This window comes from Sinohyriopsis cumingii, chromosome 3 (assembly GCF_028554795.1).
Source record: "Sinohyriopsis cumingii isolate HCF-2022 chromosome 3, ASM2855479v2, whole genome shotgun sequence".
Classification (NCBI taxonomy): domain Eukaryota; kingdom Metazoa; phylum Mollusca; class Bivalvia; order Unionida; family Unionidae; genus Sinohyriopsis; species Sinohyriopsis cumingii.
In genome coordinates, this window is record NC_142963.1 from 102,114,900 (window position 1) to 102,128,815 (window position 13,916).

The following is a 13,916-nucleotide window of genomic DNA, read 5'->3' on the forward strand; positions in this document are numbered from 1 at the left end:
AGCGCTCCCGTTACGCTTATGAACAGATGTACAAACCATTTTTCCCCGCTGGTTGTTTGAAAATATTGTTTACACTGTATTGCAGATTATGCCCTTCCATCATGAAACACATTCGATTCTAGATCTTGCTTGAAAATAATCTGACAAATTAAAAAAGATGTTCTGGTCTATTTTGTTTAAAGAATTCCATGTCAGGAGCAAATTTCATAACTCGAATGAAGCGTTGTGTCGGAAGTCCCGGTTTTACAAAAAGAATACCCCCCCCCCCATAAAATTAAATTTCTTGATTGATTTCTATACTTGGCGATCATAATATATAAATAATTAATTTAGTTTTATAAATTTCATTTTGAAATGAGCACAGAGGTGAGGGTCTATTTTTCACATGACTAAAAGCCCTGAATGAATGCAATACAATTGAAAATATCTGATGCCTTTGGACATTTGGTTATAGCCTTACGTGACTTGATGGTGTTATTTACGGCGTAAGGTGGTGCTATTAAACGAGGGTAATATAAAATATGATATGGATTTATCAGTCTGAATAACAGTGGTCATGTATGAAAGAAAGTACCTTTTACAACTTTACATACAAAGGTTACGCTCGTATGTGCACTTAAAAGTCACATTTGGAGTTGCCTGAATTTATCGTAAAATTTGAAGAAGAGACCAGCTTCATACATTGCACCCAGAATATCTCTTCTCGCTAGATATATGACTGCCAATAAATATTACGTGAAATCGATAACGGGAATGCCCTTTCGCTCGACATGTTTAATGATTCATCAAGATAATTTTGAGTTCATGAAATGCTTATGTCACTTTGATGATAATTTCATTGTAAAGACAATTTTCACGTGTACCCCGATTCTATAAAACTTTTTCTTTTGTTTATTGTGTATTGCCTATCGGGACTTGTAAATGTGTTTGATCGACCAGCTTGATCAAGAAATAACTGGAAATATGAATTCATTAGGTCAGAATTCAAAACTTAGTTCACAGTTCAACGATTAAAAACTATGGATATCCTTGAACCTCTATTGTTCATATTTCAAAGAGAAATGTCTGAAACAATATGCAATACATTGGTTTTTTTTCCCGGATATTTTGTTGCTGTAGTAAAGAAAACATAAAGTGAATCTAATCCCTGCTAAAACACATACATCTTATTATATTAAATCTATTTTAACTAGTTACAAGTGTAATAATATCAACTCTATAAAGCTAGTGCAAATTAAAAATGTGTATCGTGATCCAGAATACCGTTCTTAAAACAACTGGGAAGAGTAATTTCTTATAACAGCTAGAGGCCATTGGAGAAAACCACAATCTAGCAGCACCACCTGCTAGTCAAATGAGACTTATCAGCGTGGTTGATTGTCAAAGAACAAGCCCAGAGTAATAGTTTTTTTATATTGCCTTTTTGTTTCTTTAGCATATTGCGAATGTAGTTAGAGCCAACACCCAACAAAACAAACGGCGATCAGCGCAATAAATATAGGAAGTTCAGTTTCCCGGCGGCTCAATGAAAGAATTGATATGCACCACTGTTGTAGATGTACAAAATACATTGAATACGGTCAACAAGAAAGGACTGCAGTGAGTAACGTCTCTGTGTGATAGAAATCTTCCTACCCTAAATGACACGAGCGCCTGCAAGGATAATCAACACTACATATAGAATATTTGAACTGCATCCGAATATGTGTTCGAAGCCCCGCAATTCTTTCATTCGAGTACTGAAAGAAGTTCAGAAGTTTGGAGTATTCATAGCTCTTACTTGGATTTTCCTAGGATTGATGCATCCATTTGGTAAGCAGAATTTTAATCTGAGGTCGTGATTATTCGTTTAATGTTGATGCATTTTTAATATATGGAAAATTTTATACCGTTACAATATTTCGCTCGATATTTCTAAATGGCGCTTGCAACCAAACATGTGCTCATGTAACATTAACGGTATATTATTTAACAACAGTTAAAACGTAACAACTGTCTTTCAGTTGTGGTTACATTTTTAAGTTTTCCTGTGTTTTTTGATTTTCTCTATTTTATGGACTTTCCAAGTAAAGCTGTCTACATAGAAAATCAACTCTGAATATATTGATCTTGCATCTTAATCTAACCTAACATAGGCAAGTTGATTATTTCAAATCTAACTGTCCCGTATTTTTAGAAAGTAAGAAAAAAGTAATATTCTTAGATATAATAACAAAAATATATCTAAAATGTTTTAGTGCACATCTTCGTTAACAAGGCTGCATAATGAAATTGACGCCCGTCTTGTACCTTAAAGGTTTGGGCCTAGGTCCACCGGTTTCCTATGCCACACCAAACCTAAAGATTTGGGCCTAGGTCCACCGCTTTTCTATGCCACACCAGACCTAAAGCTGATTTTCTTCTTCTTTTAATCATGACGTTTCTTTTCCCTTTCCTATCATTTCTTACATTCAAGTTCTCATTCACGTTGTTCATATGTGTTAACGTTGTTCACATGTGCTACTTGGAATGTGCCATTTTGGTAATGAACATTTCAGCATTTTGGAATTTTTTCCAATCTTTCCGCAGCAATATTACTGCTCTGGTTATTGTTTCAAGTATACTTTTAATTAAATTACCGTATATTATTTGCATTGACAACATTCAAGAAATATTTAAGATACTTTAAATGTGCACGCTCATTAAAATTTGCAGAATAAAATATACTCCCCCACTCTCCCACAAACAAAACAAAACATAACCCTAAACATACTAAAATACACACAAATAAGCAAAAACCTTGTTTCGGAATAGCTAAATATGTAAAATACATTATTTCGCAGTTTGAAAATGGCTATATAGGCTTTATTCAGTTGGTGGCGTTACTTGAACTCCAATTGATATTTGTGAATGTGTTGTAAACTCCTTAAGATGGACTGGTATACTTACAACGGCAACTCGTTTATCTGAACTACAGGATACAAAGAAAACGGGAGTTCATAGACACGGGTCCAGTCAAAACCATATCTGCAGATTTTGGAGTCTATGTCATGGATGAATGAGGGTTGCACCAGTGGACTGGGGTGGGGGAGATTCCTTCAAGGTTATGCATTGGAAGGTGTGTGATTTGGATCTTTAACGCAGCTTTAAAAAAAAATTTCAGTCATATCGCTACGACGTCTGCAGCGTGGCAGTTTATAGTGATGTCTAGCACTGGGGCATCATGCCGCAGACATGTAACATCATGTAACATCCAGTCATATTAACCTGCCACCAGATCAACTAGTCCTACCACTAACCTCTTAAAGCTGAGCGCCAAGCGATGTAGCTGATAGTACCATTTTTATGTCTTTGGTATGACTTGGCCGGGGTTAGAACCCTCGACCTCCCGCATCCGATGGATGCTCTAACCACTCGGCCAATGGAACGTTCGACATGCATTGGAAGAAGGATGTTAGTACTATAGAATCTGAAATACACTACATTATATATCGTTCTAGAAGGTGCTGCCCGATTGAAAAAAAAAAATCGGTAATTGTTTATATCCGAGAGTGTAGTCATAAGAGATTTTAAGAGAGGCGTATGTTTTGTTTCAGACTTGTTAGTTAAAAAATATACCGGAGTAATGTACACAACGATTAAACTGGCATTTACAGGTCATCTATATGTTTTACTTACTGTGAACTTAATAACGGAATTTGAACTCGATTTCGAAGAGGAATGTCAATAAACGGATGCATGGTACAAAAAAGGAGTATTAATGTGGTGTATAATTTTCAACATATCGGAAATTAGACGCCATGGTGATAATCCACTTTGTTTTAGTCCTAGACTTTCCATTTAGGAATCAGTGTAAATGGGAACTGAAGACAGCTGTCTCGTTAATCATACAAATTACATCCCCTTCCTTTCAAAGATGATTTGATGTAGTTAGATAGGAACGTAGCAGGAAATTAAATTACCTACGTGTGAGGTACTTTTTCTTTTACTTCCGTTTTTGGTATTCTGAGTCAGTTTTGCCTTAAGAAATTAGATGTACAGTGATATCGTACACTGTGTAAGTCACTCTTGTACCGACATTATACCGTGTATATTCTACTGGTATAAGTTTCATCGAGTTTTGAAAGACAGCGAGGGGGTCAAGTAATCTTGGACGTCCGGATATTCGTTCGTGCCTGTGTTAAAGCTTGCGTAATGTCATGCATCGCCCGGTCAACATTTAAACGAATTATTTCAAGCCTGAATTTGTATGTTAAAAAGGGCTTTGGTAAAATTCAGATATGGATTGGAACAGAGCTAGTGGATAAAATTAGGAAACATAATGATTAGTAACTAAAAAAATTGGCTTTCATCCTGCTTTACCTCAGATAACTACATTCGTGAATTTCTCTTGACTTCTTAATCTCAATTTTTGCAGTAATATATGGTCACTAGGAAAATAGAAAATAGGTCTTTTTACAGTACTTTGTTTGTACTAAGATCTTAACAGTTATAGACTTTTTCGAGGGAAGTATATAATGTATATAACAAGACTTTCTTTTCACTTAAATTCACCTTTTTTTTAAATAGAGCGATACATTCTTAGCATAAACTTTCAGAAAACAACGTCCATAGCAGAGACAATAAAATCAAGCGAGCACTGAACAACATGATCAATTCATAGATAGATAATTTTAAATTTGATTTTTAAACTGCTGCATGCTAATAGCTGCTACTTGAAATGCACAGTAGCAAAAATGTTTAACATCGGATGCACTAAAGTGCAAGAGAGGCTTATTGACCTTCAAGGCCAAAAGCTTATTGCTAGCGCAAAGATTAAAGGTAAGTTTAATGTAAATTCAAGGTAAACGTTCGGATCCATTCTCTAATCTTAGACAAATATTTGTTAATCTGGCATCTGACGATCGAACGTAATTTATTACCTTATAACTCTGGAGAGCTAGATAAATTCGGCCGATGCAGAAATGCTAACGTTCTGATGGGAGGCAGCAAGGTTCCGATGCAGTATAGTTTTTCTTTACACTGTCCGATGAGAAAAATATTTCTTTGAAAAGAATAGGGAAGATTTGCGTGCACAAAATACTTTGAAATCGAAGAAGCATAATTTTATTTTATTAACCTTAATCATGATATCTTTAAAGAACGAATCACTTGGATGCTTAGATACTTAAGTATCGTGATGATTGAACATAATACAAAACCCGTTCTGCAATGAAATGACCATGGGAGTTAAAGTCATGATAAATGAAGCTCAAAACTTCAAATATTGATTAAGGAAAACGTTTGTGATTCGTCTGGAGACTGAAGCAAATAAATTATTATGCTAATCAACCCTACTCCCAGTCACTGTCCGTATCTCACACAATAAACAACAAAAACCTGGTTTAATCGTTTGCTTTTGTTTATTTTTATGTATTAGGACAGTGTCGAGGGTCTAGTTCATATAATAAATATGTATACTTGCGGTCAGACATTGTCTTTGTGGATTTAAACAATTGTTTAAAATGACATACGCTCGCCGTCTTTTCTTTTCTGTTTTTGATTTAATTCTTTAACAATACAAACAATGCAATACCAGGCCCTTATAAATGCTACACGAAAAGTTGAAATAGACAGGTTACTCTTTCCGACCTATATTTTGTTTCCATTCGTTGAACCTGTTCTTGCTGTATCGGTCTCCGTACTGAAACAAACAGGTTCACGTGGATATTTAGAGAAGAATAACAGCACACTCACTCATGTATTTGTGATGAACTGGAACAAATATACACTAATTAATTGATGTATGCTAGAATAATACGTGTTCCACATAATAGCAGTAAATCCTATAAACCATTTCGAAGATATACACTTCAATTCAGCTTCAACCGATTTGTGTTCTGACTTAACAGCCACTCATTACATCATCATATTTGCCATGCGATCAGTATTTTAAACATCAAAAATAGATTTATGAACTATCATTTATTTTCATGCCCTTTCGAAACATGGCAATTAATCCCTTCCTTATCAGCAGCCATAAAGATCAACATTCATTTCTGAACGTCAAGGTGCTTCTTCGCGCTATGAAAACTTCATTCTGTGCAACCGAGTTTAATTTAAAAAATGTAACATGAAATTATTTTAAAAACATTCATTCAAGGAAATGCTAAAAAAATGCATTACACAACCGATAGATTAAGACTGAATGCACGAATATTACTCTTTACTGTAAGAAAATCTGACAACTGATTGAACCTTGTACTTTCAAAAACTGTTTACGGTCATGGTAGGTACCCTACCTGTAGAAAAGGAGCGCTCATGGTTCAACCTATTCTTGACGTCACGAACGTTAAACTCTCCATTTTCCAAAATATTGAGACGTTATTTTACCTCAGGCGCCACGCATCTCTGAAAAACCATTATTGCTGTTTGAGTGTGCTATATAATTATGAATACATTTTGATCTCTAAGATGTTATACCACGTTAAGATAATGATAGCCACACATCATACAATTCAAAGCATAGCAATTTATTGATCTAGCAATGAAGAAATGAGAGATACAACCTAATGTCAGTTTTTGAAAATCTGAAAATAAATGTGTGTGTTATTTTTTTATATATAAAGATTTGGATTTACAACGTTGCTTTAAAATAATTTCATTCATATCGCTACGATGTCTGCAGTGTGGCAGTTTATAGTGATGTCTAGCACTGGAACATCCTGCCGCAGACATGTAGCATGATGTCCTACCCAGTCACCAGTCCTGACGTCAGGCCGACCAGTCCTATCACTAATCTCTTAATGCTGAGGATCTAGCTATGCAGCTTTTAGTACCATTTTTTTAAAAAAGTCTTTGGTATGACTCGGTCGGGGTTCGAACCCCAGACCTTCTGCATCTGAGGCGGACGCTCTAACCACTAGGCCACCGGAGCGGTCGAAAATAAATTAAATCAATGCAGATTAGGTTGCTTAAATTACGTTAATTGCACAAAATAGCAAGAATAAAAGAGTTGCATATGTCAACTCCCTCTTGCTTGAGAAATTAGAAAATGACTCAGAAGGAACAAAATAAGAATAACGCTAGAGGTTTTGCTTATCGATAAAGTTTCGTCTCCGAAAATAGGAAAAGCTTTGTTTTTAGAAGGGACATTTGATGAAAGGAATATTTATGCTGTCTGCTCAGTTGATGAAAACAAGATTGTACTCTTTGATACAGTTGATGAAAACAAGATTTATACTGTCAGCTGCGGATTGGTTATGATATATGTTACGACTGAAAATAACTACAATATAGCATAAAGGAGATTTAACAGATTGGTCGAATATTATTATCCTTAGTATAAAACATATACATAATCTTATTTTTTTTTTCTCTGATGCCCCACTCTAGTCAAATACAAAGTACGTGTAATTGAACGGATAGGAAAGTTCACCTCAGGGATAGATCAAGGACTTGCTCTAAATCAGTGCTGTCCAACCTTTTTAACACCATGGGCCACTGAAAATGTTTTCTTGAAGCCGAGGGCTGCAGCAGAAAATTAAAAAGCAACGACTATAAAAATTATTCACAATTGTTTATCTTTATTAAAATTTATTAAGTAATAATGTATGTATACTTTGTAATAGTTCAGCGCACAAACGTCTAGCAATAAAAGTTCAAGCACGTTTATAGTGATATATTTGGCTTTGAATTGTACTTGCAATTTTTTTTTATTTGCGGTTGAAATTCAGTAACTGTTGCCCTCATTAGATTTTCTAAATGTTCGTCAGTCAAAGAGTTTCGTTTTTTTTGACTTGATATTGGTCATTGCAGAAATCCAGCTTCACAGACGTAGGTACTTCCAAACATTGTCAATATCTTTTTACAACATTTCAATTTTTTTTTGGAAATTCATCAGAAGAAACATGTCATCCAGAACTCAGTTGGCGGCATATCCTTGTGTTTGTCACGAAGAGCCATATTATGTTCCATTTCAATTATTTCGAGTTGCACTGCACTTCATCTCCTCCCAATAACTGCATCTTTGTGGCTACGATAGAAATAGCACATCTGAATGGATTTTCAGCAAAAAGTAGCAGAGAAGTCAGACTGCGAATGTCTTTGAAAGGAGCAGAGAAATTCAATTTTGACTTTTCTAATGATATGTTGAACTGTTCACTTTTCACTAGATTTGGAGATTCTTGTGCTGACTTGGAAAGTGCATGAAAGTGTGTAAAATTAGATTGATTCGATAGACTGATGAATAAGCCCAGCTTTGTTTCAAAAACACTAATTTCCTTCATCAGAGTTGGCAATATTTGATGCTGCCCTTGCAATTTTAAATTTAATTTATTTAGGTGGTCTGTGATGTCAGTTAGAATTGCTAGCATAACAATAAACACTGGCGTTTCCAGACAATTTAACAATTCTTCCATGGATTTCACCGTGTGGAAGTTTTTGATTTCTTCAATTCGATCCCAGAATCTTGCCAGTACATTCCCTTTGCTCAGCCAACGAACATCAGTATGAAGAACAAAATCACCATAATTGCTTTCGTACTCTTCTAACAAAGTTTTAAACTGCCGGTGATTTAAAGGATTTGCTCGTATAAAGTTTACAATTGTAACAACAATATCCATTACATTTTGGAGCGCACCATCTTTCAGTTTTGAACAAAGGGTTTTCTGGTGAATAATACAATGATAAGCTTGGAAACCTGGAAAATCGTCATCTGCCATTTGCAATCCGATGAGGCCTGCTCTCCGTCCCACCATTGCAGGGGCATCATGGTAACTGATACAAGCTTTTTCATATCAATGCCATTTCTTAATAAACACTCCTACAGTGCCTTGTATATATCCTCACCTCTTGTTGTATTTTGCAATGGAACCAGTACCAGCAATTCTTCTTTAAATTTATGTCCCGTGTCAAATCTAACCCAAATTATAAGTTGTTCTGTATCAGTGACATCACATGACACATCCAATGCTAGACTGAAACAGGTTGCATTCCTCAAATCAAAAAGCAACTGCTCAAATATATCACGCGATATAATTTCAACACGTCTTTCTACCGTCTGGTGAGACAGCTGAAGATTTGATATCTGTTTCTTGATCTCATCTTTGTTCTTAAACTCAGCAAATAAAGAACCTGCACTTTCTTGGAAACATAGTTTAACAGTTTCACCATCTGAATATGGTCTCTGCTTTTTAGCTAACACCCAGCTTATCTCTATAGATGCCTCAGTAGCACAGTCACTTAAGCTCAACAGTCGACGAAAAACACTTTCCTGGTCATTAAGATTTATTTTTAGCGAAGCAACTTTGTTTTCTCTGACCTTAGTACCAATTGGATAATGATTGTCGAAATCTTTGTGCATTGAAGTGTAGTGCTTCTGTAGATTGTTTTTTTTTCTCTCTTCAAAACAGAGATAGAATTCTGACATATCAGACACACTGGCTTATCATTGACAGTATGAACACAAAATCCAGTTCCCATGACTTATTAAACGTACGGTTCTCTTCCGTAACTTTTCGAATGTTTGCTGCGCTAAGCACTACTTGTCATTTTGTTTAGATTTTTAGAAATAAATATATTTATGAATGTTTATAGTTATTACTATTTACAAAGAATGGCACGCTAGCGTGTTCTAGATATCTGTTTCCGGTTTTAGTAATTTTGGCGGAATGTGTTTATTTTAATTACTCACGGCTCGTGTCTTTTGCATGACAGGATGTATTAATATACAAACTTACTGGTTATTTGTCATTATCATTCGATAGATGGCGTTAGCTGTAATACGCTGTTCCATTTTGTTGATCCCAGCTCACGTGATTACCTGGTTAAGAAGATATACTGGAAAAGTAGGCCATTTACTTTTTTTTTAATATACATAAATGCATAAAAAAATGCTCGAGCTCTAGCGGGCCATTTAAAATCAGGTTGGACAGCAATGCTCTAAATCTATTGGACTTTTTAGGTAAGAGAGTGTGTTACGTATTGGCTCCTGATTTCATATTGGAAGAGTTGCGTCAGTCACCTCAGGGAATTGCTTGTGTTTCGCTGGGAGCTGCTTAAACAGGCCAAATAAATAGGTGAAGATGTATATTCATGGTTATGGTTAAGAGGTTGCTGACGCAACCCTTCGCATACAATAATGAGGAATCAGTAAGTAACAGATTCCTTGCATAATACGTCCAAGAGGTACGAAAAGGTGCGCGACCTGATACAATATCCAGTATTTTTCCCCTTTGAAATACCGGTAGTTCGTAGAAGCTCAGTGATATATTTTAATATAAAGGATTTGGTTCGGTTTGGTGCTTTACGGTACACCAGCACTGTTACGGCAATACACCCCACGGTAGCTTAAACAGGTCTGTATGATTGCAAGATTTTAACCCACACCTTTTCGGCTGTGAGTCTGACATGATAGCCGCTGAGCCACCGCTTTTTCGACAAATACAAAAGATAATAAAAATGATATTAGTATTCGACTAATACTGTAATTCTGCTTCATGAAAATAAAAAAGTAGAAATTTCGGCCGTAGCATATTTACATTATTATGATACTTTAATTTTGGTGGTGTTAATACCGGGATACTTGTAATATTCGATTAACTTGTACAAGAAAACTCGGGGCGCCACAGTTTCCTTGCGAGTGAACACCGTCGATCAAGTAGATATAATGAAAGTCGTTTAGTTATTTTACCATCTTTGCCAGCTGTTACATAATTTTCAATAAGTCAGTCATTTACATTCCACTGCAATCAGTTCCAAATCGAGAGAAATCTGAAGCATAAAGCTTTATACGTCAGTTCCGTCTCACTTGTACAAGTAAGGGGCGAATCAGAAGAAATCATGAATTAAGAATACTAATAAAACAGACGCAGGATATTTTGCTCACATATACATTTTTCCCCAAAGAAAGAGAAAATTTGGTTTAGACGTAGTATTCCATGAAAGAAAGATATATGCCGTCTACTAAATGAGATTGTGATGTCTATAAGAAATCCATCAGTTTGAGTAGTTGGTACTACCAGAATACCGTGATATTTAATTAGCTTGTCAAAACATTCCTCTCTATGATTTTGTTTATTATCTCTGGGAGGGATGTCTTCCATATTTGACGACGCAAATACTAACATCAAATCAATGGAGCTCGATTCAGATTTCTCTTGGGAATTGATTCAGTAATTAGCACACAAATCGTTCACATCAACTGCGGGCGTTCCTGTAATTTACTTTATTATGAGAAATAGCACGCAACAATATGCTATACAATAGAGTGTTCTGCACTAGTATAATGGATATAGATACTGTGGAACACCACGTTGTTTCCTCTCCATCCAAGTGAAGACAATTTCCGTTTGACAGGGGATTGAATGATTGTAATTTTATCGGGTACATTTAGAAAAGAATGGATTAATGTGGTCGGACGGTAAAACTTAACGCATCATGGCCGTACGTTTAAATCTAATCTTATTACACAAGGAATATTCATGTACATTCATAAGTAAAAACTCATAGACTTCTATTTCATTTAGGATATATTTCTATTCATTGTTACAAATTAACAGATCCGTATATTTGATTGAGAGAGAGAGAGAGAGAGAGAGAGAGAGAGAGAGAAAAGGGGGAATGGATGCCTAAAATTACACGTTGTTTTTTTTTTATCATATAATAAGTTTTATTCAGAGCCTATGATGGTGTTACATCAGGAAAGACATCTTTAGAGGTCCTGATTGTCTGTAAAAATATAGGTTGTTCATAGCTACTGAAAATTGTACACAGAACAAAAAGAACAGAAAACTTTGAACCTTACACAAAAGTTTTGGTGTATGAAATTTTATTGAGGTTTCTCCGACATAATTTGCTTTTGTTCTGACCAAAAAGATAACAGGAGATGCAGTTACCAATTTTTCGTCACTTCTTCCCTTTTGAGAAACAAATTTTAAAGGAAACAACTGACAAAATGTCACAGGTTGGGAAATTATTCGCATAGACACTGACAAAGGAAAAATTAAATACATCAAGGCATCGATATCATTTTTTCCGCTCCACCGGGCGCACACGTTTTTAAAACTAGTGCATGCGCACACTTTTCCCGAGTACGGCTGTTAGCTATGCTTATTGTATGCACGGATATTAGGCAACTTGAGTTTTGCAAAACGGTTAAAACGGACATGTTGCTCATCTCGAATATTTATTTTGTATGTTGTATTCTGGTTCTTATCTTTAATTTAAATCACCTTGTGAAGAAATTGCGAGGGTAATCAGAGGCGCTTCCTTATTAAACAATAGACTTTGCTTGCAGTATAACAATTTGTGATATGAGTTGATCTTGTTCTGGTCCCCTTACTTCGAATACAATTAAAAGATTAGAAAGTACAGTAATTACGATTATTGCTCTCTCTTGCGTTCTTATGACATTTTTTTCTAACTTGAACATCGTTTAGCCTTATATAAGCATATTCCAAAAAAATTTGTCTGCCCTGTTTTAGGAAGTGAAATTTTCAGGTGTATTCTTGTTGTCATATGATTGTTCTTTTATCGCAGTCAGAAGAAAAAAAAATCATGTAAGCGTAATATGTTATCAGCTTTAGCTGAATACAAAAGACAGTTAAGTCGAATATAATGTGTTCTCCAAGCGACGAATACAACAGTTATGTCGAATGAAATATGTTCTTGAAGCGAGCAGAATTTGTTCATTAAGTTCGAATATTTTGCAATTTTCTTCTTTTTTTAAAAAATGTCTGTCTGATTTATCTTTATGCATTCATTACTTTGAATAATATGTAAAAGATGGTTGTATCAGATTCAATCTTCAGTGATTAAAAAATCCGTCCTTCATTGTTATACCTGTTTGTTTGCTTTACCAAGTCTGTCATAATGGCTAACATATGCGTAAGGAATTTCTCCCGAGAAACTTTTCACCAAATGTCTGAATAATTTTGATGATGGAACATCTTAATATTTATTCAAGACAACTCGTGATTGTTTTCACTTTCTTTTGCCTTATCCATACAATTACTCTTGATCTTATTTTATGTCACCATGAAAAAGATCGTCTTTTCCCTGAAGAGTTTGTCGCCATTCTCTAGAACGTCAGTCGGATGATATCTATTCTGTGACATGATATCTTTTGCAAGCCGATCAGTTTCATATAGAAACAACAAAAATGTGTTTTTCGTGGGCAATTTCTAATTTCTTTGGAACTTGTCATTAGCCTACCTTTTGAAACCATATGAAAAGTGGAAAAAGCGACAACACTTTATCCAATACAGCTTGGCAGATCCCATCAACTTGAGAATAATTCTTTTAACGTTTCTTGGTTTTCATGTTTGCTTTTGTTTTTTGTCTTCATAAAAAGATAATTACAACTGGATGTGCCAGCTTCTTAAATATATGGACTTCAGCTTTAGAGAGAGAGAGAGAGAGAGAGAGAGAGAGAGAGAGAGAGATGGTCCATACTGTTCATATAATATTACGAGTCAAACGTGAAAGTCTGCTTAGCCAGCTCTCTAAGCCATTCTTTTAATATGTTGTAATATAGTTACATTTTGTTCCAAGGTCTTGTGTTCATCATATAAGTACTACATTACTTTTTATATGAATGTTAATATAAGACATTATGCTGATATTTACAAAGGAAGACTTGTATCAATTCTGGGAAAGAAACAAGTAAACCAGGTTTCTATACAAAATAAACTTATAATTTGTAAATATGATTACGTCCAAAATAGAGAGAAGTCAAATTATAGTCAGATGACAGTATGTTAAAATGACAGTCAAAACATACATCTGTCAAAATAAAATACAGCAATAGTTTATGTGAAATATCTTATAAATATAAAGGAATCAAAGTTAAAAAAGAAAATACAAAGATAGACGCTGGGCATTTGTTTAGCTTGTATTTGCACTATTTTTAAATTTAAGTTGAACTAGAAACGAGTGCGTCTGAGCTCGACTTTAGA

At 35.0% G+C, this 13,916-nt stretch overlaps 1 protein-coding gene across 1 annotated transcript in view; it reads left to right on the forward strand.

Annotated features, from left to right (window-relative positions):
* Positions 1-1,523: 1,523 nt before the first annotated feature.
* LOC149803413 (uncharacterized) overlaps positions 1,524-13,916 on the forward strand; it is a 40,793-nt gene continuing 28,400 nt past the window's right edge. The window contains exon 1 of the mRNA XM_089951406.1: positions 1,524-1,812. Within this exon, the coding sequence (XP_089807532.1) occupies positions 1,641-1,812 (172 nt within the window). The 5' untranslated portion in view covers positions 1,524-1,640. The remainder of the gene's footprint in view (positions 1,813-13,916) is intronic.